The 26,723-nt window shown below is 32.4% G+C and overlaps 2 protein-coding genes across 2 annotated transcripts; one reads left to right on the forward strand and one right to left on the reverse strand.

The window, feature by feature from the left end:
* The first annotated feature begins 380 nt into the window (after nt 1-380).
* LOC145326920 (uncharacterized) lies at nt 381-17,888 on the forward strand. Its single transcript, XM_080170368.1, has 13 exons — nt 381-505; nt 962-1,051; nt 1,533-1,618; nt 2,018-2,100; nt 2,653-2,741; nt 3,009-3,115; nt 3,743-3,835; nt 4,578-4,656; nt 12,152-12,187; nt 12,594-12,698; nt 12,905-12,972; nt 16,596-16,659; nt 17,292-17,888. The coding sequence occupies exons 1-13, from the start codon at nt 383-385 to the stop codon at nt 17,484-17,486; spliced, it is 1,218 nt and encodes a 405-aa protein (XP_080026494.1). The 5' UTR covers nt 381-382; the 3' UTR covers nt 17,487-17,888.
* On the reverse strand, nt 17,880-23,309 carry LOC145326919 (uncharacterized). Its single transcript, XM_080170367.1, has 21 exons — nt 23,230-23,309; nt 22,525-22,581; nt 22,351-22,453; nt 22,131-22,244; nt 21,527-21,593; nt 21,278-21,405; nt 21,159-21,192; nt 20,813-20,854; nt 20,726-20,748; nt 20,028-20,136; nt 19,868-19,926; nt 19,671-19,709; nt 19,514-19,586; nt 19,384-19,437; nt 19,183-19,286; nt 18,959-19,032; nt 18,806-18,890; nt 18,696-18,735; nt 18,262-18,377; nt 18,110-18,185; nt 17,880-17,986 (listed from the first exon to the last, which is right to left on the reverse strand). Exons 1-21 carry the CDS (start codon nt 23,283-23,285, stop codon nt 17,886-17,888), a joined length of 1,554 nt encoding a protein of 517 aa, XP_080026493.1. The 5' UTR covers nt 23,286-23,309; the 3' UTR covers nt 17,880-17,885.
* Nucleotides 23,310-26,723: the final 3,414 nt, after the last annotated feature.

Genomic DNA, 26,723 nt, shown 5'->3' on the forward strand with positions numbered 1-26,723 from the left:
TTGATATTAATGTGTAATCACACAAACTGTTTTTTTAATTACTTTAGGTCTGGTTATATTGGGCTAGGGATTAGGCATAAGAAAAAAAAACACTACCCCAACCCAATTTTTATCTATTACACAAAATTTTTTGACTGAAGGTTAGGATCTCAATAGCTCCTGAATAGTGGAGTTCTTTTTTTAATAAACTAAGCTTCACATAGCTTTTCTTTGGGTTTGATCGATTATATTTTTAGAGTCTTGGTACGGGGTTAAGTTATTTCTCTAGCCCCTCTCTTAAAATAAAGATCCCCTAGAGGCTAGGGGTGTAGTTGCTAGTTTTTATATAAAGGGAGGGGGGTCTCATTACGGGAAAGTAACGACATTAATAACTATTTCAACAATGAAAACAACAAAGAACTATTATACAGATGAAGTATCATCTCTGCCTTCTTTGTCTTTGAGCAGAATGACTTCTTCAGCATTTGACAGCATGATGGTTGAACCTGGATCACCTACTTCTACCAACAGGAAAAAAAAACTTGATTAATTTTTCATATTTAATGTACAATTTCTAAATCATTTCGCAATTTTACAATTTATAATATAGCCCCTTGCTCCTAGCCTATATTAGAGGTGAACATTGGAAAATAGCCTAAAACAACCCCAAGGTATTAAAAAAGGTTCACAGATAAGTATGACAAATTTAGACCAGCATTTCCTAAGATCATTTTTAGCATTAGATAAAAAAGCTTATTTAAAGGATTCAAAATGCAAAGGCATATTTTTGACTCTTATTTTTTAACATCTTAATTGGAACTGATGATCTATCTATTAGTGAAACAATAGTATTTCATAAATTAAATGAGAAAAAATAAATTGGGTTTATATATTTAATTATTTTATATTATAGGATATTTATGGTAATCAAATAAGAATAATAACAAAATTGTTTAGATTCAATTTCATTTTTTTTTATTTTAACAGGGGATTTGAATCCCGAATGTCACTAGCCACAATTCCAGATGTTTTCAAAGACAGAAGCCTTCTCAATGTTACCAATGACTTAGAGGTAACAATTTACTTTATTTTATAATTCGTCGCCAATGAAAATCATATAGGATATACATACAAGGATATATTGAAAGGGGAAAAATTTTCGTCAATTTAGTTTGCTAATATGGACCTTATTAATTGGTCAGGTCATTCATCCAGTAGGGGGAGAGGTAATGGGTATAAGTGGGAGGATGAGGGGTATCGTTTGTAACAAGTCGCGAGTGCATGAAAATCTGGGATAACATCCAAGCAATTATACATCAATTGCTAATGACAAAATTTTAATAGCGAATCACTTAACTAATTATCCACTTTTTCATAATTAACTTCGTCCATCATACATCCAAAACTCTAACTGGGCATTATGATTTCTTCAAAATACGATTCACCGTGTTGCTAATTCTGATCTTCCATTCCCCTAACCTAGAGCTGCTTTTATTTGTAAGCAAATTACTTTTTTACAATTTGTAATTGCAAATAAAAAATAATGTGTTCAGTATCTTCTTGGATTTTTGTCTGGAGTGGAGGTTTACAGCCATCCTGTTACAATGAGCAATATCCCGGATGATAATATGGAACTCAGGCAAATTCAAACAAGGATGACAACATCCATATGTAGCAAAGCACAAAAATATCTTGGATTTGTCAAATGACCAAAGTGAAAGTGACCAGGTTCAGTTGTCATTACAAAGAAAAGAAAAAATACCGACATACAAAAGTTCAAAAAAAATCATGAAACCTTTATAAACTTCATAAATAAAGTAAATTTGATAATTTCTCATAGGAAACAGGAAACAGTGATTATAAAGCAAATAAAATACTGAAAATAATTTTTTTTTACCATTAATTACTCTTGAGGCCAGTTTTTAAACTGACAAAAACTTTTAGTAAAATGGTTTACAATATAATTTAACAGTGCATTTAGAGTATTTTGAACTAAATAATCTAGTATAATGGAAATTATAAAATTGTTGATATTTAGTCATTACCTGGATATTAAGAAACTGAGTGCTGGTCAGATTGCTACAATAAAAGTTATGGTCATTATTGACCAATACACTTCAGGTAGAAACTTGGAATTACGAACTTTAACTTACTTCTAGCGGATAAGCCCCTATCCCCTAGGGGCTCTGTGTTCAAAAGGGCAGAGAGGGACTAGAAAAATAGCCTAAAACCATCCTTAGAGTTAAAATCTGAAAATACAGTGTTTTTTTTTATGAGAACATTTTTGAAAGCAATTTTACCCCACTTATAGTTATCAGAATTTAATGATTGATGGCTTATTTTCTTCGTTTTTTAATGCAATTAATAGAACACCAAAAAAATATTTCAGTTTTTATTTAAAAAGTACAGTAAAATCTAAAATTCAAAACTTAGGTGTCAACATCTAAAAATGGTTTTAGCGCATTTTTCTTATGCCTAAATCTTCTACCCTTTGCAAGAAAAAAATTTTGATTGGTTGTTCAATAGGTTGAGTGTCCAAACGCTTCAACCACTAATTGTAATCTACAGAAGAAGTAATTTTGTGTAACAACAGAGGGGATGTACATCAATTTATCGGCCGTTGTCTAATTCCTTTAGATCCCTGGTCATCAATACTTATTTTTTTTATTCTAGAGACATATGATGTGTTAGAAGTGAAGTCTACTTGTGTCATCTTCAAGTGTCCAAACTTGGAACATCAATATAGAGATGTCACTCTGCTGGTAATAGTTTATTTTTTTCTAGCAAAAAGTTTAAACCGGTTTTAATATCTGCTGGTTTAGAACCAGTTCTGAGACATACTGAAAAATTATGTTTAGTACCTTATTATAGAAATTTTCCACGAGTAATAAAGTAGAATTTTTATGAATTTTTCATTTACTACTACGATACGATAAATAACTATTCTAACTCCAATATAAATATACATACTTGTTATTGATTGAATGTACTTCCAGAGATCTTAATTGGCAAAATTACCTTTTTTCAAGGTTGTATCAGAGTTGGAAAGATTGTCTGTGCATGCTCAAATATTCCCAGTTGTTTCAAATACTCTGGCTATTGGACTTTCTATTGGGAACCCTAAGCACCTTGCAAGGTATATTGTTATGTACTAGCGAATACGTCCCTAAAGGCCTCTAGGGGCACTTGAGGTGGTGGAGGGTTGAATTCGACCATACTTCCATTTATTGTTGTAGTTACAAAAAGAAAATAATCTTTCCTAACCTAGAGCCATAGTTATAAATATCCCTAGACCTATAAAAAGCTACAGTGTAAAAAGAAAACCAATTTGGTTCAGAAGTTAGCGAGATCCTTCGGTACATACAGAGATCCTGTTACTTTTAAATAAAGATTGTTTCCGTTAAAGTGGTCGTTTTACCTTTCAAGAGAAACTTCGAACAAATTGCTTAATAAAGTTCATTTAATATTTTATTATTATTACAAAAAGTTCCAAGGAAGGCTTGATTTTCTTTTTGGGGAAGAGAACCCACGTTCCCCAGAGAATTCGTCCCAAGAAAAAAATTCCTCCCTCTAAAACATGTATTTCTTTTTGTAACTTAAATCGAAAGTATATGGAGGTTCGACTTGCCACCAAAAATGTTCCTAAAGTGCTCCTAGGGGCCTCAAGGGGCTTAGCCGCTAGTAAAAGATTATGTAATTAATATTGCTTGAAATCAAATTCAACATTATGATCTAATATCAAGAAAAAAAAACTTTTATTTAGATATTTAAACAAGAAGCTTAGAAAGTGTGGTTATGAAAAGCAAGTTACTATACAAAAAGGAGCCTCAGTGGTCGTTACAAATTATGCTACCAGGTATTTTCTTTTATTTCTTCTTTGAAAAAAAAATCACTAAACCTCAGAGTTAAAATATTAATATGGTTTTTAATTTTAATCGACACACCCATTTTCAATTTTAGTTTTAAAAAAGTGATTTTTTTTTATGGGGAGGGGTGGGGGGTCATTTTTCTATGGCCGATTTATGCTTGTTCCCTCCCACAAATTAATTTAAACTGCCAAGGAAAATCATTTCTGTTCAGGGGTTAAAAATATCTTTCTGTATGTACACACTAGCGGCTTCGCCCCTAGCCTTTAGGGGCTTTGCCCCAAGAGGTATAATTACATCTTCTATTACTTACCCAGCAGAACTGATGGCAAATTTTCGCACCTACCCAGCAGGAAAACATTTTCTCGATTAAATAACGAATTCGCAAAATTCGTAAAAAAAAACAAACATAGTGATTAAATTACGAATTTGCAAAATTCGTAAAAAAAAACAATGGGGGGAGGATTTTTTTGATTTTTGGGGGGTTAGGGGTGTCCCACCCCTTAAGAAAATAGCTTAAAACCACCGCAGGACCAATAGGTATATACCCTGAAGAGTAGAATCCGATCGGTTCAGTGGTTACCGAGATCTTAAGCTTTAGACGGACGGACGGACAGACAGACAGACAGACAGACAGACAGACAGACAGACATCAAGCTACTTTGTATTATAGATAGACAGATAGAAATCCCGCTACTCTAATATTTAGAAAAAGATAAAATTCTTATTTAGTACAACATGGATGATTCCATTTTCTGCCCATCAAGAATTTAGCTTTTCTGGTAACTCCGAGTATCTTCTCCCAACAAGGGTAAGTTTATTTAATCTCCGTATTATTGTCAATAGGGTATGAAAAATTATAGATTTATAATCCATGGTTATTAGCAACTAATTAAAAAAAGAGTAATTCAAAATGAAATCCAAGTTGCGATATCCTTTGTTTTAAAGTAGTAAGTTTTTTTTCTGAAGCTTTTAATTTCAATAATTAATGAACCGTTGACTTTTATATTTTAGGAAAGCTTTACATAAGTCACTTGATAATAATAATAATAATAGAACTTTTATTCAATAACTCTTCAATCCTGTTATGAGTAAATCACATAGACAATTAATTATTATATTGAAATTACATGTTAATATTTCATACTATATCGATAATAATTATATGTTTTTATTATTACTGGTAAACATAATTGCGGATTTTAATAAACTAGGTGATTTCTCTTGGCGGCCCAGGTGTGGCTGAGCCTACTTTGGGCTGGACTGTGGTTGGTGTCGGTACCACTTTCGCCGGCCGGTAACTGCCAAATAAATGCGGATCAGAAAATTATCCGCTCGTGGTTCCACCGCTTTACCATCTGCGAGCTCGCCTTCACTTCAGCTTTGCTTGCACCTCCCTCTCCATACCCTCCATATGTCAACCTTTACAGCAATGTTAGTACGTGACCGGTCAACGAATTGACCGGCTAGCGGTTAGACAGATAGATAAATTCTGCGCCCGATATGGGAATATGAACCTAATCATGACATATAGACATTTCGTGTGACTTAATATAAAAAAGAGAAAGCAAAAGAAGAAAGAAAAGGAATTTGCGAAAAAAAGAATTTTGATTGAAATTGGAATAAAAATGGAATAAAAATATGAGAATCTCAGCAGGTTTCTAGATGCGCTCCCCCGTAAAGGTAATTTATTAAGTTGAAAAAAGGAAAAAGTAAAAGATTGTTAAAATTAAAAGTTAAATGTTTTTTGTGAAAATTGTTGGAAATTAAAATATTGAAAGGAAAAAATTGCCAAAAAACTGTCTAAAACTGTAATGTAAGAAAAGAGAGTTTGTAAAGAATTTTGTTGGATGAATTTAATTGCAGGGGTTAACATCTAGTAAGAAATCTATTTTGAGCAACGACCCGACGACAGGGATGTAGGTACTTAGGTCGGACTCGAAGGACACAATGTACGCTCTCCAGGAGCTCCTGGCTGTATTGACCCGGACAAAGTAGTCTAAAATAAATTTAATATTAATATTAAGTTAAGTTGCCAAAAAGATAAAATTAAGATTGAAAATTAGAAATTAAAATTTGGTGCTCGAAAAAAGAATTGTATTGAGAAAAAGAATTTCTATGTGTATTAAGTCCTAGGTAGTATTCCACATTTATTAGTCACTTGTATTTAACGTTCACTGGCCATTTACAAAAACCCTGTTGTTCTCGAATTAAGTTTCAACCCTTGCTAAAATTCTAATGTATCCCTTAGTCCCCGAGACGACCATGCGCAAGAACCATGTATAAACCTTCATGAATGAAAAAAAAAGGAAAACGTTGCTTGAAGGCATCAAAATTTAGGTTAAAATTTAGGTTAAAATTTAGGATAGAAGGATCTGATGCTATAATTAAGTATGTCAAGATTGATGCATGAAATTTTAAAATGTACTAAAGAACCTTGTAACCGTATACTCATTTTAAATATGATAAGGATAAAGATTCCAAAAAAGGAATCTTTGTAGAAAATTCATACTTGAATCACAACTTAAACTGCTCTGGTGATTATGATTATGAATATGATGTTATGATATATTGTTGCCTGCATAAAGTGTAAAAAATAAACTATTGAGAAACTAAAAATAAAAGTTAAGAAAAATACTAATGAAAATTAAGAATGAAGATTAAGAATGAAACCATTATATTGAGTTTAATACAAAGTAAAAAGCTTTTCGTTTAAATTCCAGGAATGTAGGTATAGTTTTTAAATTTTCAGGTAATGTATTCCAAAGTCTTGGGAAAAAATGTAATGGTGAATTAAAAATAAAATTTCTATTGGCTTGATCTACTATAAAATTGTTTCTAAATCTGGTTTCATAATCGTGAATTGTATCACGCGTGTTCCAAACACCATCAAATACTCTTGGCTGCATATTGTTTTTATATTTGTACATAAATAAAAACACTTCGTATTCCATTTGTTTCCTGATTGGTAAAATTTCCAACTGTTTAAATAAAATATTTGATGGAAAACGACGTGGTTTTTTTGCTATTAAGCGGCAGCACTCCTTTTGGAGCTTTAAGATTGGCTCCAATAAGATGTTTGGAACAGCAGTGAATACAATTAAACAGTAGTTAAGAACAGACTTTATGTAGGCAAAATAGAGCAATTTAAGATGTTGCGAGTCAAGTATATGACGCATTTGACGTACTGAGTATACGATTTTTAAAATTCTTTTGTGCATTAAATTAAAATGAATTTTGAAGGACAATTTCTCATCGATCTGAATACCCAAGTGCCTTGCGGCTTGTTCCCCAGGGTTACTATTTGAAAAAGTTATATGATCTAGCTTCTGGATTTTTTCTGGAAGGTTTTCTCCTTCATGATTAGAATTAATAAAAACTGGAAACTGTTTTATAAGATTTTTTTCCTCTTCCGTGAAGTTTTGCCTTGGCGATTGAAACAAAACAACCTTGGTTTTTTTGCTATTTATGATAAGTTTATTGCTGTTGTACCATTCGGTAATTTGAGGAAGAGTATTTTCAATCTTAATAAACAGATCCCTAATGTTGTCAGCTGTTAAAAGACAAAATGTGTCATCTGCAAAAAGAGACAGCAATGCGTCTCTAGTGGCAGAATCTAGATCATTAACTACGATAAGAAAGAGAAGTACACCGAGTGTACTTCCCTGGAGAACCCCGATAAGGATGGATAGGACATCAGAAAATTCTCCCCCAAACGCAACCTGTTGTGACCGTCCTTCAAAGTAGCTTTCCAACCACCTTAGGACCACTCCACGGCAGCCATAATGTTCCAGTTTCTTCAACAAGATGTTTCGATCAACAAGATCAAAACACTTCTTGATATCAATCAATATCCCGGCGCACACTTTCTTTTCAGAAAGTGCTGCCGTGATACGATTGACAAGATCAAGAACATTATGTGCCGTGGAGAGTCCAGGGCGGAATCCGAATTGCCGTGTGGAGAAAAAGGATCTTTCATCTAAAAATTCATACAGTGTTTTATACATGATCTTCTCGAGTGGCTTCGAGAATGTGTTGATGATAGAAACCCCCCTCCAGCTATCTAAGCTGGTCAACGGCCCTGATTTATAAACAACTACATTCTTGCTCACTTTCATCCCTGAGGGGAAAATTCCTTGTGAAAAGCTAAGATTATATATGTGCGTCAACGGCCGCAGCAAGTTTGCGGCACATTGAATTAAGAGCTTACAACTCACGTCGTTCACGTCCTTGGCCGTCTTGGGCCTGCAGCTCGTTATTATGTTAAATACCTGGAGCTCATCCAGGGGAGGAATGAATATACTATCATTGATGGGGGGGGGGGGGGGTAAATAATCCCTAAAATCTTTTGATGTTTGGGGGATTTCAGGGGTAAGGTTCTCACCCAATTTTGCAAAGTGGGAATTAAAGGCATTGGCTATTTCCTTTTTGTTCTCAATTTTTGCTCCATTAATTTCCAAATATTCAAGATCACTTGAATATTTGGATTTACCCATTACCTCCCTTAATACCTGCCATACTTTGCGGCCATCACTGCCTGCTTTTTCAAGCTCAGATTGATAGTATATTTTCTTTCTCTCCCTGCAAGTTCTCTGGTAATTATTACGGTAAGTTGAGTACCTATCCTTATTTTCTTCTGTAGGACAATTCAAAGATTTCCTGTACAACTTATCCCTAAATCTATTGCACAACAGAAGATGCTGAGTCATCCACGGCAACTGCGGCATAGTCCTACGATTATTGCGAATTTTATCCTTGGGACAACAGTAGTTGTAAAGATTAAAGAAAATTGAAAAAAATTTCGCATAGGCTAAATCAACATCTTCTGTGCTTAAGACCTCATCCCAATTTTGTATTGATAATTCATAATTGAGGTTATCAATATTTGCTTCTTCCAAAAATCTTTTTTCAAAATATTGTGGTCTTTTTGGGGGTTTTGGAATAGTATGTGAAAAAGAACTAGACAATACAAAATGGTCTGATAGGTCAGTGACAATTACATGTGAGTCAACAAAATTGTCCAGGAAATCCTTACAAAAAATTGAATCAATCAATGAGTAAGAAAAATTGTGTACTCTAGTTGCTCTTAATGTTAAGGATAGATACCCATTACTTACCATTAAATTAAAAAAACGAGATGCAGGACTCAAGACGTCATAGGTCGTGAAGAGATTTAAGTTGTAGTCTCCTACAATGAATACAGGGAGGTTGCTATCATCAATCATATCTAAAAAGTCACCAAGTATGTTAAAAAATGATTCAAGGTCCTCAGGGTTTCTGTGTGGAGGTCTATAAACGTTAACTATCAATGCTTTAAAACTCCCTAATGTGACTTTAACACACATAGTTTCAAAAATATGTGGCACAAAAAAATTTGAAAATAAAACTTTTGTTTGGTATTTGCTATGAACGAACAGCCCTACTCCCCCGCCCCTCCCTTCTGGTCGAGGGGTGGAGATAAAGTTGTAATTTATTAAACTTAAACTATCTGTGTTCGAGTCCTGTGACACCTACTCCCTCCAGGGAAGCCGTTTCAATTAGATTTCTTAACTGCTGGATTTTACTATTGAGACTTTGAATATTAATTGAAAAAATTTTGAAAAGTTGCTCATTGGTATTTTTAAATTTATTAAAAAGAGAATCTATGTCTATATAGTCACACTTAATGTTATATTTGCTCGAGTATTCTCTAAACGTGTCGTCATAGAGAATGCTAGTGATATCGAAGTTCACATTCTCATTCAGACACAAAATATCATCTACCTGACTAGAACCAGCTGTCTAAGGATGTGTCTGGAGTCCATGGATCTGGAGATGCAGGTTCTGCTTCCGGTTCAGCTATGCAGGCAGAAGTTATCGGCAGGTGTTCCACTAAAATAATAACATATACAATGATCATGGTAAAAAAAAATTTCTACTATTTCCCCCCCCCCACCCGCATCCATTAAATATAATAATTCGACGAAAAAAATCGGTAAGAAAATATCGGTAAAAGGAATAAATCAGTAAATTAAGTTAATTAGAAAAAAAGAAGTTAGTTTGTTAATTACTAAATACCAATTACCAGTTTATGTTTACACACGATTATCATTAATCAGTCTTTTTCATTGAATTTTCGATTATTGACAGATTATACAGATTATAATAATAATAATAATAACAACTCACATGATATATAAGTACATATGGTACTTTTAATAATATTATAAAAACGGCTAGGCGTAATAAGTTGAGTTTGAGCTTTGTTATTGGTATGTACCTAGTAATACCTATTAATTGCTCAATTTAAGTGAAATCTGTACAAGATGTACACTACTAGTATGACGATAACCTTTTCAAGGCTTAGATTTGACCCGATATCCATAGAGGAATGCTCATGGCTTTGCTCATGGCTTGGCAGCTGCTGACCTTGTCGATACCGAGGATGATGCTGCGTTAGTACCTGTGGTTGTAGAGCCTGGTGTTGTACCTGGGGCCGGACCTGTCTTGGCGGGAATTGCGGCACCAGAATTCTCAATGGCAGGAAATTCGGCTGTGGAGATAGCATCAGCAGTGATACTATGATCTGGAGAATGTTGATCCTCATGGTCCTGCTCTGTCTGGATTCCACGCAGCTTGTTGGTCTTCAGGTCCTGCAGCAGACTCTTGATCTCTGCTTCGAAACCTTGAAAGAAAAGGTTACGGTTAGATTGGCCATTCTCACGCATAAATTTAACTATCAGATTATCAGTGCTTAATATTTCCTGAAGGGGAGGCAGTGGAGAGATCAACCCAATGTGGCTTCGAGCCATAGGATTCTGCACTTTTATCCATTTAGGGGGGCCATCTTTGGGTTGGAAGGCGACGCTTGTACCCGACAGTTTGGTCCTAGATGCGATTCCTGCGCTATGTAGGTAGGTCATCAGGCTTCTATTTGTGTCCGCAAGATCGTGGGCGCACTTAAGATAACTCTTACCGTCGAATGATACTGCTGTGGCGCTGGTCCAACCTGTCTTGTCTCGAGCCTTCTTGTCCAACAACTGTAAATGCTTCTTCTTGTTGATCATGAACTGAAAAAGCATATGGCGAGAGTAAAATCTGAAGATATAATTCCTGGGACCTTTCACCCTCTGGCTTAGAGGGTGAGAGTACTCTATTGTATTAGAGTAGTTAACGTTCGCGTCAGGGTCCTGTTCGAGCAAGACAGGCTTGATGACAATGTCGAAAACTTCATGGCTTGTCGGCGTTTTTTCAAGCCATGGGCACTGTACATTGTTTACGCGAATGCTCCAGAGACGGTCCCTTTGCTCCCTGTGAGCAAGTTGGGACAAAAAATAATCATTGAGCGTGGATTGACATTTTTCTCTCCCATTTGCGTTAACGACAAAGTTCTCAAAGTTTTTTGTTAACGACACTACACGTACAGCAATTTGCTGTTCCGACAAAAGTTCATCACCTTCCATTAGCGCTCAAAGTTCATTCATTTCATCGCGGTGTTTAACATTCAAAATTTCAATAGAATCATGCAGACCACGAATCTCAGATAAAAAAGTTTTATTAAGAGTGTCGTTGCTCACCTTTTGAAGTTTCTCATATGCTTGCACGCTCTGTGTTACCGCTTGACTGATGGCATCTTTTGTGTCATCTTGTAAGAATGACCTTACTTGAGCTAAGGCGTCCTGCGTTAGCAATTTTTTTGACATTTTATAAAGCAACAACACTTATATAATTGATAATTGAGATGTATATTCGAGCGTGGTCAGATAAAAACTGGTGTAAAAACACGTGGTTACACTAATCAATCTAGATTAGCCAATAGCCTGAGGTCATGAGAGTGTGTGTGTGGTGGGGTAGGACAGCTGAGGGAGAGGGGTAGATGTGCGCCTTGCGAGTGTGTGTAGATGAGGGTATGATGACTGGGGGATGGGGTATCCTTGGGGGGAGTCTAAAAGGGTAGAGTGTCTACTCAGTGGCTACCATAGATGTTGATAGCTGGAGGGTAGACTAAAGACTAAAGACTAAATGGTTTAGACCTATGCTGTAGTTTTGCCCTTTATAAACCCTTTGAATAAATGCTATAGAAGCAGCAATTAGTTTTTAGTACTAACTAGACGAAGAATTTTTTGTCTGTCTAAAGCTCAAGATCTCGGTAACTGCAGAACCGATTGGACTCCGCTCTTCAGGAAATATAGATGTTTATCCTGCGTTGGTTTTAAGCTATTTTCCTGGGGCTGGAATATTCCCTTGCCTACAGAAATTCCTTTTTACTAAAAAATATCCAACTCTATATTCCTAATAAATTAAAATCTATAAATTAAAATTTTTAGGATTTTATGGATGTTTCTATAATGCAAGATGAAAAGGTAAACTTAAATAGAAATTATTTTTAAGACAACATTTTTTTATAACAGCTTATAAAATAATATCATAACTGGTTTCAATTTTATGTTTTTATTTTAATGTTTGTGGAAAATTGTCTGCAATGCGATGCTATATACGATTTTTTAGTATGGCTGAGAACCGGTTCTAATCCAGCGGATATTAAAAAGGTTTTGAAGCCATACTGGAAAAAATGTTAGGTTGTGACAAGCACTACAGTAAGTTTCTACAACCTGGAATGGTTAAAGAACTCGAGCTTAAACTTAGAGATATTTCCTTTATAGATCTGACATAGATCTTGATGCAAGCAAGCAAGCCGTTTTGTTAATGTTTTAAATACGCAGTTTCTGTGTAGTAAAAGTTGTCGCAAATATAGTTATTAAATGATAGGTTGTGACAAGCACAACAGTCAGTTTCTACAACCTGGAACGGCTGAAGAAAGAGATTGGAGCCTACAGAATGAAACCTGAATGCTGGGCTGTTATGCCTTTCAGTGTAAGTTAATTTATAAAAATGTAGTACCGCATTGTAATAAAGATAGCTTAAAGAAAAATTGGCAGTGTATATTCAACATTGGCCAAGAAATTCACATTTATCCATAGTCTTACGGATTGTTATAGAGTAGCTTTGCAATATGTTTAAAAGAAAAAAATTAATGTAAAGTCTACATAACATCTAAAAGTTTCTTATTTTTTGTTCAGGAATCCTATCCTGATATGGATGTGAAGGGTTGGTCCAGCAACCTGGAACCTCTCTACCATCTAGCCAGGTAAACATTTTCAGTATGGTTTCCAAATTAATTAATATCCGCTGGATTAGAACTGCTTTTACTATCCGCGGAAAGCTGTCTAAAATACGATGCGCTGAATAACTATTATTGATTTCAATTGTTATTTTAGAATGAAAAAATGATATTATAATTTTTTATATTTTTTTTTTCTTTTTGGGGGGGGGAGGGGTTCTCCAAAGGAATATCAGAAATTGGCCTTGAACCAATACACAGCTTGCAATATTTTGAAAAATCTGACACACACATCCAGCTAATATAGAATGAAGGATTTTTGATTTATTTTCTGCCAATATAAATTTGCCCGAAGACCTAATTATTTTATGGATTATTTTGTCTGTACTTTGATCGTGCATTGCATTCATTTCGGTTTTATGCATTTAAAACAATATTTGTACATAGTTTAAAAAAACATTGATTTATTAGAAGCTTTTCTATAATTAGGATCTTTATGTTCGAACGTACGACCATAAGTAAATGTTAGCTCTTTTCATTAATTTAGGCATGCTAGAATCTTCCTAGATTTAAAACTTTTGATGTTGTTTCCTGTAACTGATACAGTTAGATATAATTTTGAAAGCATTGCAACTCTATATCATTATCAAAAAGTCCGTAAAAAGTCCGTACGTATATTTAAAACATTCTAATTTTAAAACTTTTGTCAGCATTTTATTGAATGATATGATTATCCTGTCTTATTTTGGAAGAATGATTCCAAGGACAACAAGGTACAATATTTTAAGCAGAGTATCTCTATGACTAATTCCTAAAAATTTAGGTACGTCCTTTACAATTTTACAAACATAATTATTTTATACCTTCAAATCGATAGTATGCTTACTAAGTTTTAACACTCTACAAGTGCAAATGTTCGTTTGTTCTACCGTTTACCTTTAGAGCTACGTTTTTATGGATGTTGTCATCCTTGTTTATTAAAGTATGCACATGCACATTTATTGTACTTTATCATTTTTGTTTTGTAATGAAAAAGGTAGATCATTAAAGTAAAAGAACGGAGGGGGCACGATCTATATGTAACTCTACCCACGGGTAGGAAATTCTGGTACGCCTTTCATCTGGGTCTTTGAATATCAGCCAATAGCGTCGGAAATATAAACCCAACCAAGTCGCTACAAAAGCACAGTGGGATCTTTTGCCAAAAAACGGGACATTAAGGGTAGACAAAAGTAAACATCAATAAAAAAGCTTGTATTTGACGAAATGATGTAATTTCTTTTGCTTTAACTCAAAAATAACATAAATTTTGCTCCTGTTAACTTCTAATGTGCATTTGGTATGTACGTCTTGCTGTTTTGGAGGAGCGAAGCTACCCTATTTTTAAAAAATCTATAAAACTTCATAACTTTAGTTAAGATAGGAATATTTTAACAAAATCAACGTCTATGTAAATATTTCTTCAATGCAAACAATGTTTGTGAACATGAATATAGCGTCAGGTGCACCCAGTTCGAGTCCCGGCATTTTTAGGTAGGTCCAGTATAAGTAAAATAGGACACTTAAAAGGCATGTTTTTAAATGTTTTTTTTACAGATATAAACAACAATAACATAATTTTCAAAACACTTTTGATTTTGTGTTAATACCTTTATTCTAAGTCTAGCTATCTTCATTTAAAGTTTGTATAAGAATATAAACATAATTACTAATATTATATTCTCTCTCAAATGTATATTTCTCTCTCTCTCTCTGATGCGTATATAATGTTTTTACAATATTATAATTAATTTGCACATTTGAATTTCTGCTGGACCAAAACCAGTTAGAAATACAATTTTTTTTAGAACACATGAAATTTAGCAAATTTAATTGCTAAAATAAAAGTACTTATAAGTCATTTTTATTTAACGACTACTTTAACCCTTAAATGTCCATTAAAACCGCGAGAACGGCAAAAATCGTTAAAAATCTCGCCAACGGCGGCAAATAACGGGGTAACGGTTGGCCGGAGGCAAATAATGCAGAAGTAAAGAAAGTTCCGCCTCAAAAAGTTAGAGAACATTGCAGAGATGACTTTGGGCTCTAAAATGACTCCTTCCCCCATTAACGGGGGAAAATTTGAAATTAACAAGAACAAAATTGTTCAAACCATGCAATGTAAAATGCTCAATTACTCAAAAACGGACAAGAGGCCCCAGGTTGTGAAAACTGTTTAATACACAATACATGTTGTATATTGATATTATTATTGCAAAACCCGGGGCCTCCTGTCCGTTTTTGTGTAAAATGGAGAAAACTGATTTTTTGGGGTTAAAAATCTTAATATTTTTGGTGAAATTTTCTCACAAAATGTCAATTTATACCACCAAAAAAATATTTTTTTTTAATTTTTCTTTGATTAGACATTGGTACAGGTATCTGAAAAGTACCTCAATCAAAAATTATTTTCATAAGATGAACATAAATGTATTTTTTGTTGCTTTGAAAAAATTGTGTAAAAAAATCTGGAAAATCATCAAAACTGAAAAGAAATTTTTCACTACCTTTTTTAAAAATGGCATAAATCCGCCAAAAATGAATATTTTTTAAAAATTTCTTTTCTAGCTGTCTACTTACAGCCATTATTAATTCCTAGGATAGATAAAAGTCAATTTTAAATTTTTTGGATGTCCCGATTTTTTTCAAAAGATCCCATTGTGAAAAGAGCAGAAATCAACTTCCTAGTAAAAAAAGGGCCAGTTCGTTGTCTGGGTTATTCATCTTTACTAATATATTTATCTACTTTTTAAAAGCGAAGCTTTTCTGTAATTAGGGTCGGTCCGTCCGTCCCCAGGAACGGATAGCTCTTTTCGTTAATTTAAGCATGTTCGTAATGTATTATCGATTTCAAACTTTGCATGATGATTCCTGTAGTAGTTAGGTAGGATTTAGAAAGCGTTGCAACTCTATAATCATAACCAGAATGTCTGTACGTCCATTTTAAACATGTTGATTTTTTTTCTTTTTGAATAACAAATTTTTATGTGATCTAATTGTCCGATCGATCTGATTTTTGGTATACTGATTCATGGGACAAAAAAGTACAATATTATAAGCGAAACAACTCTATAATCAAGTCCTAAAATGTAAGTATGTCCATAAACATTATCCTGTATCAAGCAGCTTTTTAACAAATTTACTTACAATTATGATTCGACGCTTATACATTTATATTCTGATTATTCAGTTCTAACACTATACAAGTGTTAATGTCCGTTTGTTGAAGGATGCACATGCACATAATCATACGTCATACGAAGATTTCTGTTTACATTTAGTAACATGAAACTTAATAATAATAGTGACAATATTGTTAAACACTATTATTTCTCGAAAGCTAGCTTTATCCTAATTCAGTATTTTTAGCTGACTTACTATATGTATGGATGAAATAAAAATGTCTTTACTTTCTAACCAATAATTTTGTCGGACTTTCCTACACTGTTTTTTAACAGGCCCAAATGGCGGATTTTGTATCTAGACTTGATACATTTATTGTATAAAGACCCTAATCTAGCCGTTTGCAACATCTTACTTGACACTAACAATTAATGAATCCTATATTTATATAAACCGCATAATGATTTACCTTTGAATGTATTTTGTAGGTCTTCTCGACTATCAACAAAGCAGTTCAAAGCACTACTCAAACATTTGGAAATAGAAAATCAGGTATTACTTCTATATATTAAACTAGTGGGAACTCCCCTAACCTCTAAGGGCTTTGGCTCATGAAAGGAGGAATCAAGAAAAGTTGCTCAGAATGAAGTGCTATAGCTGTTGTTAAAAACAGTTATGAGTATGTTTTCTTTTTCAACGGTAGAGTTGTCCCGGGCCACCCTTATCAGCTTCAGGCAGACAAATGGACGGACAGCCTGACAGACATCGTTCTACTTTGTATTATAGATGAATTAAATCAACATTATTAGTTTTATTTACTGGAATCAGTATTACAAAATTTAGTATATGAACCGAACAAGGTAAGTTTTCATGTTATGAAAAATGATTACTAACCTTTCGTGTACTACGGGCATAAAAGAACATAAAGAAAGATTTTTTCCAACTTACAAACTAAAATTTGAAAATCCAAAGAAAAAGACTAATAAATCATCTAGACGGACTCACACACCTCCTACTACTTTGACAGATGAACATACAAATAAATTTAAACTACTGAACAAAACTTTGTTTCCTTGGAAGCTACAACAGAAGCTATAATCAGCTGTGATGCGGCTTTCAGCCGCTGCGATTGAGATATTTATTTCATAAGGTTGAAAATTTTCATTGATAATATTATTTTTAAGGATTTGGACAACTCAAGCATGATAACTGCTTTGAAGACCGCCATTTCCAACTGGAAGGCAGAGAAAGGAGTTTTGGGAAACCTGGAACAGCTGACCAGCATACTACAGCTGGCAGAGGTAGCCCTCAGCACTGCAGCACAAGAAATTTTACAGAACGTTGCCAATACTAAGCTTGGCATTCATTTCTTTGGTTAATCTTGAACCATTAAATCCTATAAAAGTCCCTAGGTTATCCTATGAGTTATGGTTTCCTTAGCCTTACATAGGTGTAGAGGTAAATGTAAGATTTCTAGGGACTTGGCCAATTATTAGTTTAAGTATAAATATTGTTAAATATATTGATAATATTGAAGTATTCAATTATTTTTGTAATTGATATACATGAAATTTTTGCTTAGATTTAAAGATATTGAAAGCATTGTTTCTGTATATTTTGTTTGTTTGTCTGATAAAATGAGCTTCGCTTTTATGAATGAATCCTTGTTTTAACTTTATACTGTGATAACCCTTTCAATACTTATTACTATTACTAACACAATCTTTAAAAATAATATTTGATATCCTGTTATTTTATAATAATAAACTCTATTTTATTTAGATGATTTTATTTCTTTTGCTAGGAGGAGATTTCATAAATGTTTTACTTATAATTCCCAAGCATTGAGTAAGAGCAAACCATATGAACATCAAGATTTCTTGAAAATAAACAAAATAAAGTATTTACATTAGTAATTTTTAAACAATGCAATAAATCTAGTATAATGAAATAAATCAGTAATAAAATTCATAACTTCAAAAACTTCAAATTAAAAAAATACCCAGAAAGGTAATCAGAGAACCACCAAAGTAGAATCCAAAATTTCCACCAACAGAACCAACTAGACTGATAAGGTCCTTGAAACATAAATATTTTAAATTATAAGTGTCATTCCATTATCACTTAAAATCTGATGAATATCATATCTCTTACCGTTACATGGAATGTCAATTGTTCATACTCTAGCTGTTTCCAGTACACCATGGCTGAAAGGAAGCCACCTGTGTAGTTTACTATAGATGGGTCCATCCCAAAATCAGTTCCATTCACTAGAATATAAATAACTAATACAACATAATATATAACAAAAAGTTAAAACCAATTTTATTTTATCTGGCATGAATTCTCTAAGTGACAGGCCTACCTTAAAAAGAATGAAGATGTTCAGTATAGAAATTAAGGATTGATAAAAAGAAGTTTATATAAAAATGATTATATTCAGTATAATATATATATATATATAAGCTTTTCATGCATAATAGTATTTGAATTTATGTACTTTCTTCTGTTTACAAAAAGAAAATCACAGATTCAAATATTCTATTCATAATACTGAGATTATTTGGTATGCTCTAGATGTGCTATACCTGCAGCATATAAAAACAATGCCAAATCATCTGCAATCTCCTGGAGAAAAGGGTAAAATAATCATTAAAAAAACTGGTTTATATAATGAATAGATAATATTTAAATTTACATCTGAGTCAAGGGATGTTGATACATCTATGCTATATTTTTCTGTGATGCAATCAGCAACACAAACATTACTTGTTCCATTTGTTCTAAAAATGTAAAATTAACACAGGAAAGGAAATTTTAGAATAAATCTTAAGAGTGAATGTTAACTTACTCTTTTGAAGTATATTCTTTAAATTGTATGTATTCTTTTTGTTTAGGTGTACAAAACGGTAGAGAATCATTAACCTTAAATATTCATTTTTTGATAATTCATTTCCCTGAAAATGACAATTTGAATTGCAGTATAATTAACAGTAAAACTTTGTACGATTTTTATGTTGTATGAAGTTCAAGCCTTTAGTAAAATAAAACAAATAGCTTTAATGAACTCTCTACCTTTGGATAATCATGAAAATTACATTTGTAATTTTTATTTACTGACTCTTGGATGATCTTGTTAGAACATATACCAAAGTTGTAATGAGGGCTTGAGGAAAATACTATAAATATTTTGAAATTCAAACATGTTTACTAAATATCATTTTGATCATTAAACCACTGATAAAACAATGACAGCAATATTAAATATAATATTACCCAAATTGTCATAGTTTCTGTTTGTTGATTCAACACATTCATAAGGATTTGCACCTGGAATTAAAAAAAATTTTTGTTTTGTTTTAAAACATGTTGTATTTATTTAATATTTATAAACTTTAAGTTGAACCTGATGCAAAGGCTAATTTGTCTACTACTGATTTAGTAACTTTAATTTCATTAAATGTCTTCTTTGGCAGAAACTTAACAGTAAAATATAATTGTATAACATAATTAATTAGTTCTTGTTTTTAAAGTTAGAATTATTACAGCACTGAAAATTTTACCTGTGAGTTTTTGTTGAAAGAAGTAATTGTATCTTCATGCTAAAATTTATAATATTTAAAAGAACAAATCAATCTTTAGATGCTTTAGGTGGCATTTTAAGTGACAATAAGTGTCTATATTATTCTTCTAAGATAAAATCAGGCCAATATAACAAATGTATGATATTTCCTAATGAATACAACTAAAGATAACTGACCTTATTGCCAGGAGCAAAGAATGCACCATCCCAGTTGTAAGAATCTGATCCAGTTAAGTCTAAGAAAATTTTAAAATTAAAATTAATTGATTTGATAAATTAGGTAAAAGGACATTTTTTGGAGTTCTATTTATAATTTCCAATTTAATTACACTCTTACCTTTATTGAAGTATCTTGATGGCCTTTGGAAATAAATCATAACAAAAACTCCTGCCATTTTACCAGGTTTTGAGACCTTAAGATCCAATTTTCCCACAGAACTATAACACTGAAAAAGTAAGGATTGCTGTTACAAACTAAAAATTAGTTCTTTAAAAAGCAATATACTTAACACCGGAGAAGTGCAGAAGGGAGGTGTATCCAACCTCTGGCAAAATTAAAGCTGGTGGATACATCCCCCTTGTTGTCATCTAAGTCATTTTTAATTCTGGTTGTATACTTATCCCTTCTTTTTAGAAATCCATTAAAGCGTCACCTGAACGTTAAGCATTTGGGGTAACAATTGAGCTCCGCGAAATTTCACTGTAGTGGAAAAATCAAACATTCCAAACTACTCTTCACAGAGAAAGTTTTTCTTTTACATTAAAATCTTATAAAGCTTTGGATTTTATGGGATGATTGTATTAATTTCTCTACTACACCAAAAATAGCAATAATATGCAACAGAAATAAATTTTTAAGGAGATTTCTAATAATCTAAAGAAAGTTCTTTGAGAACATTGATTTACTAATAAATGATATTGAAATAGGTATAGGTTAACAATTAAATCCTCGTTGTCCCATTGTAAATTGCTATGTTTTTATAGAAGCTAAAAATAAAAACATTTTCAGTTTTACTAGTTCTTCCATCAACGAACCTTGTTGTTTCCAACATATTCTCCTAAAAAATTTATGTCTTAATTTGAAACATTAATATTAAAATATATTCAGTAATCTTGTATCACCTTCACTGAAAAAAGCACAGCAATTTGCATTATCACTTCCAGCTAAAAATATATTGTAAAGGTAATATCGCTTTTGATAAGATATATAAGAATTTAGGGGTATAGTCCTTTTCGTGGCAACGCTTCTTAAGGGGCTTTTTGTCGTATTTTCACAGCAGCTTTTCTCCCATTTCTAGCCCCTGCGTGGCTAATTGCTTAACCCTTCGGGGCAATCACCTAATGTAACCTATCAAAAGCTACTGTGAAAATGCGACAAAACGCCCCTTTTTTAGGCGTTGCCACTAAAAGGACTATACCCGAATACAGTATCAGATATATCATGTGTGAGATTAAAAACTTTACTTACGAACAATACAATAGAAAAGAAACTCCTCACAAGGCTGAAAAATTTTATTTCCATCAATGCTTGAACTTTAATAATTAATTCTAAAAAAGTTGTGATTTATTTGAATTAAGTTTTCATACCTTTGTTATATTATTCAAGAGTTTGATTGTATCATTATTAAACTCGTTCAATATTGTAGTATAATCTGCCTCTAAATCGATTCCATAACTCTTGTAGACTTCAAGGTTTTGATGAATCTGAGTGGAATCTAAATCAAACAATTAATTTAATTAAATCCTTCTTTGTTTAAAAACTACAGTTAGATTAAAATAAATATATTTCTAAATGAAAAAATGATTTAATATATAACTTTCAAAAAATTATCTTACTGAACTTAGGGTACAGAAGTAGAGAAATGTAAGACAACAAGTTCTGATCAATTCCTATCACTGCAGCCTATACAATAAAAACTCTTTACTTCTTATCTTTTAGAAATACATAAAAGATTAGCAGCCACTCCTTTAGCTTTTGCAAAGTTGTTTGGTTTGTTTGGTTGTAAATGCAGTTTTGTCAAAGCTGTACAGATCAGAAAAGCTGCGCAGGCAAAGCTTTAAAAAATCTATGTGGCTGCGGCTGTGGGCGGATTAGCTTGAGTAAGGCTTCAAGTGGCTGAATTGAAATTGTTAGATGCAGTTTATTGGGTAGTTTATGTATGATATTTGGCTGAAATTGAGGCTCATTTGGTGCCAAATGGCTTTTCAGAAATTTTTCTAGGAAATTTTAGAATCATAATTTACTACAGGTATAAGCAACCGCAGATGAATATTACTTGTCTCAGCAACCATTTTGCAAGCTACAAAATTTGAACAATTATCAGCGTTTTTTTTCTCCAAAGTAGCAGATCAGCTCTGTTCTCACCTCTTAAGAGCCTTTCTAATTATGAGTAACTTTCGGTCGAGCTTTAATTAATTAAAACTAAAATTGCATACTAACTCGCATTGGATCAAAAGGGTTTGGATCACAAAATATCATATCAGGTGCAGCAACTTGCTTTACACTATCCACTATTTTATTCTCCGTTGATACTTGGGGTTCAGTCAATTGTTGCTAAATAATATAGATTAATAAATTAAAACTGTTAAAGGAAAATTATCTAATTAAATCTTTTAGTAATATTTCTATGTAAAATTCAATCCATATTTGTTATGCTTACTTTTATCAAAATGTAAGATTGAAACATAGCAAAAGTGAAAAGAAACACAGACAAAATGAACCAAAAAAATCTAAAGACAACATCCCAAGGAGAAGAATCTCCCCTATAAAATAAAAGAAAATTAGAAGATACTCAAAAAAACTTTCTAAAAAAAAATACTAAAATATTCCATACTTTATTGTCCAGTTAAATCCATGAATTGTAGCATTGTCCACACACTCTGTATAGATACTAAAATAAAAAGATTAGGTTCACTTGTGCTTTCATTTAAACCTATTTTTGTTCCTGACCTATATTTGTTTTGAAGTTTTTAAAAAGAATAGACACATTTTTATGGATGCTTTCATGGTAAGCTTTGGTCTTACCCTGCGGGGCTTTTCTAACCTTTGCTTAATCTAACCTTAAAAAAAATTTAAAAATATGTTTTTTTCGATATGATCTTTTGTATTCCATATTCGATAAAAGGGAAGCCGACACTTCTCTTAAAATGCTTCCTTTGGTGATTTCTATTACAAGAAATACTAAATTTACCATTAAAGTCAAAAATAAGTTTTTTCAAATAATTTTTTGGAAGATAAAGTCAACTATTTTCTAATCTAACGTTTTTACCACTAGTATTAATCTAAAAAAGAGGTAATTTTGTGTACCATCGTTGGAAATATACATAAAATTATCGGGCATTGTCTTTCCCTTTTTACATTATGTTTGTTTAATAAACAGTTTGACTTTAGTAAAGCCTTTGATATGAATTGAATTATCAAAACACGAACAAGGTGTTTGAAACTAGTTGCTACAAACTTTTTACAATATCTTACTGAACATCTAGATAATTTAGTTTATAAGAAAAAAAGTTTTATTACGTTTAAAAAAATACATTACCTTTTGCTAGATTCAGTAAAACCAGCCTTATGAGAGGGCCGCTTTAATATAGCCATGCCTGTCTAGTGTCTATATCAAACTAAAATATAATTGTAGATATACTCAATGTATATTTTATGAATTACTATATTACATATATACAATATTTGGAATGTAAAAAATATGAAAATTAATGTTCAATTAAATGAAGCTTGAACGGGGTTTATTTTGTAACAATGATAATAATGTCCAATAGTAATGCAGCCTATGAATTGATAACCTGAAAATGGCAATTAAACTTTTAAAAATTATATATAGAAGGGACAATTTAAATTCAGCTTTGGGAAAATACAAATTTTAGGTGTGAAATATTTTTCATTGAATATAATCTTTAGATAAATGTACTTGTTCGTTGGTAAAGCAATTGAGGAAATTAGTTTTTCTCGACTGCTATTTGACAACTGAACACCTCCTCTATAACTCATATTATCTGTTGGTAGTTCCGCGATTTTATTGTGTTTTACTTCTTTATTTAGTACTAGCGGATTCGCCCCTAGCCTCTAGGGGCTGTGCCCCAAGAGGTAATTAAAGAAAAAAAATTAAGTACCTCTTGAGATGCCTCAACTAATTATAGATAATTTAAAAAAAATTAGTACCTGAAAATGCCCCTACTGCACCACTAATATTAAATAATTAAAAAAAAATAGGGTTTATTTTTTATTTTTTGGGGGGTTGGGGGTGTCCCACTCTCCAAGAAAATAGCTTAAAACCACCACAGGACCAGTAGGTATATTCCCTGAAGAGCTGAAGAGTAGAATCCGATTAGTACAGTGGTTACCGAGATCTTAAGGGACAGACGGACGGACGGACAGACAGACAGTCAGACATCATTCTACTTTGTATTACAGATTAAATTAGTTGGGAAGGGGCGAAAAACCGATAATAAGAGTAGCTTTCCAACTAAATTACGGAAGCAGGGCTCAAATAATTACTAAACAAACAAGATTAATAAATATGCCTGTAATTTATTCACATTTAAGTGTAATTGGAAGCACATAGACAAACAGTCTCGCTGAGTAAGAAGGGTAGCTGCTCTATAGCTGTATAATCTTATGTAAAAATAATAGGATGAAAAAATCTCCCCATTAGTGTTTCTGTTGCAAAAGATCTTACTAACCAATTAAATAATATGGTTCTTCTTTATAGAGAAGCTTTTCATAGGTCCAGGGACGGTTTTAAACTACTTTTTGAGGGGTACCTATCACAAGAAAAATCACAAAAAGTAAATAATTTTACCTCATTAAATATTTTTCAAACTACTTTTGTGGAAAATTAAGATTCGACTTTAAAACCCTATTAAGAGTCCGTAGAGGCCTAGTTATAAAACCACACGTTATAACATTAAAATTAAGTATGGAAAGGTTTACAAACGAACATATAAAAACATTTTCTATTCAAATTAATAATGGTTTTCATCAATTAACCAATAACCAATCAAATAATTATTTTATTGAACATTTTCTTTAAAATAAGGATGACAACATCCATAAAAGCGAAACTCTGAATCGTACAACCTTTTAGTGTCAGAACTGAATATGCAGATGAAAGACTAATAATAAAGAGAGGGGTAGGTTTCTGGTAGAATCCGTAAAGGTTATGTGTTATAAGTTAAAACAGTAGTAGAACGATAAAAATTTATGTTAACTTTAAATTTTTTTTGTCTATAGTTCTTTTCAATAAGAAATACACATATTTAGTGAATATTATCGTTCTACTACTATTTTTAAGCCTTAAAACACACACCTTTACGGATTCTACCAGAAACCCACCCATCTCATTGTTGCAAAACTGCTTAAATGCATTTTTAGTACTTGATTACAGAGAAGCTTCGCTTATAAAATGATACTATGTTGTCCTAGGGATGAGTATTCCAAAAATCAGATGAATAGAATAATTATATCACATACAGAAAATTGTCAAAAAATGTAAAGTCAAAATGTTTTCAATGAGCGTACAGACATTCTGGAACGATTATAGAGATGCTATTCTATCTTTATCGTAAATCAGAAATTGCAATGCCAACTTTAACTTGCCAAAAAAGCTCTTGCCCCCCCAAAAAACCTAATACTTTATATAAAAGGTTACTCTTTACATTTTTATAATTAGATATGTACCTAGGTATATTTTGTAGAAAATGTTAAAAAAGTGATTGATACTTTTTACAGTTCGGTGAAACTACGTCAAAAAATTAGGTTCAAAGTGTACTTTTTCTTAAGTAAACAATAATGCTGCAATGAGAAATGAAATGTTTAACTTGTAATTTATATATCTGACTCAAGTGAACATTTTGACCTCAAACTAAAGGATTTATTTTCACGAAAATTCTCCATTTTTAAAATAATTTATAATTTTTAAAGGATTCTTTTCCCATTTTCATTCCGAATACTACAGAAAACCAAGCATTTGTTTGTACAATTTTTGTCTCTAAGTTCTTCAATTGTGTGAAACATCTATAAGATATTATTTCTTAGCAGCTACGACTCTAGAGGGCTCAAGGTGCACATGATGTGGACGGCCCTATTTTTTTTAGTTGAATAAGTAAGTTTGGGAGGGGGGGAGGGTGTTTTTTTTAAGGCGATTTTTCTTGGAGTGGCAGCTGTGGTGGTACCCAACGCCAAAATAGAGATTCTTCGGTACAGACACACAGAGATCCTGTAACTTTATTATAAGGTTTGTCCTATCTATGAAGGAAGGTAGGAAGCTGCCATTAGACTGTTAATTATACTGGTACCCAAAGTTTGAAACACACGTTTCCTTAAAAACTTTGGGTTTTAATGATCACTACAACATAGCAGTGTCAACATTTTCCACAAAATACTTTAATCTACATGAGGGGTAATTTTGTTTATTGTAATTTTGGCTGTACATTAACTTATTATTCTTCCTGTAAGACCTAATTATGTAAAAATGTAAACTTTAGCCTAAAGGTAAATGTAATATAATTGCTATAATTTTTATAATTAGTTTAATGATGGTAATTTTATTCTGTCATTAATGATAAATCAGTTAAATATTACTTTCTATAGATAATTATACCCCAAGAATTGTCTTTTTTTACCAGTGCGAAATAAATTCCCCCTCCTTAACTTTAATTTATTTTAAAGGAGGAGAAAGGGGAGGGGGGATTAGGGGTAATATTTGGAACTAACCAATTAAAATTAACAAAAATACTCTAATAAAACTTTGGGTAACAGTGTAATTAACAGTTCATTGACCTATCCTTCCCAGCTTAAGAAAAGAAAGTTGTCAAAGTCAAAATTTTCATCATTTTAGAGAATTTTAAATCTGTTATGCTTTTTATGTGAAAATGTATTTAACTTATAAAGCTAGACTCTTGGTCCTTTACCTCATACCCGTGGTACAGTACATAGCAGACAACCAACCTTTTGCTTGCACTATCTTTGTCTGGAAATTCTAACTGTGCATGCTAATAAGTTGCGTCTGTTTGCGCCCTA

The sequence above is a fragment of the Acartia tonsa genome, chromosome 8 (genome assembly GCF_053477335.1).
Source record: "Acartia tonsa isolate MP-2025a chromosome 8, ASM5347733v1, whole genome shotgun sequence".
Taxonomy (NCBI): domain Eukaryota; kingdom Metazoa; phylum Arthropoda; class Copepoda; order Calanoida; family Acartiidae; genus Acartia; species Acartia tonsa.

Bases quoted from the DNA above. Each gene is read 5' to 3' on its own strand.
- LOC145326920 (XM_080170368.1), top strand. From the start codon at position 383: ATGAAAACAACAAAGAACTATTATACAGATGAAGTATCATCTCTGCCT. The intron at 1,619-2,017 runs GCAAATTCAAAC...GTTGATATTTAG, and splicing joins GATGATAATATGGAACTCAG to TCATTACCTGGATATTAAGA. The intron at 2,101-2,652 runs GTAGAAACTTGG...TTTTTATTCTAG, and splicing joins TATTGACCAATACACTTCAG to AGACATATGATGTGTTAGAA.
- LOC145326919 (XM_080170367.1), bottom strand. From the start codon at position 23,285: ATGGCTATATTAAAGCGGCCCTCTCATAAGGCTGGTTTTACTGAATCT. The intron at 19,438-19,513 runs GTTCAACTTAAA...TTTTAATTCCAG, and splicing joins CAAATTAGCCTTTGCATCAG to GTGCAAATCCTTATGAATGT. The intron at 18,378-18,695 runs GTATAGCACATC...TTTATATTCTAG, and splicing joins ATTGTTTTTATATGCTGCAG to TGAATGGAACTGATTTTGGG.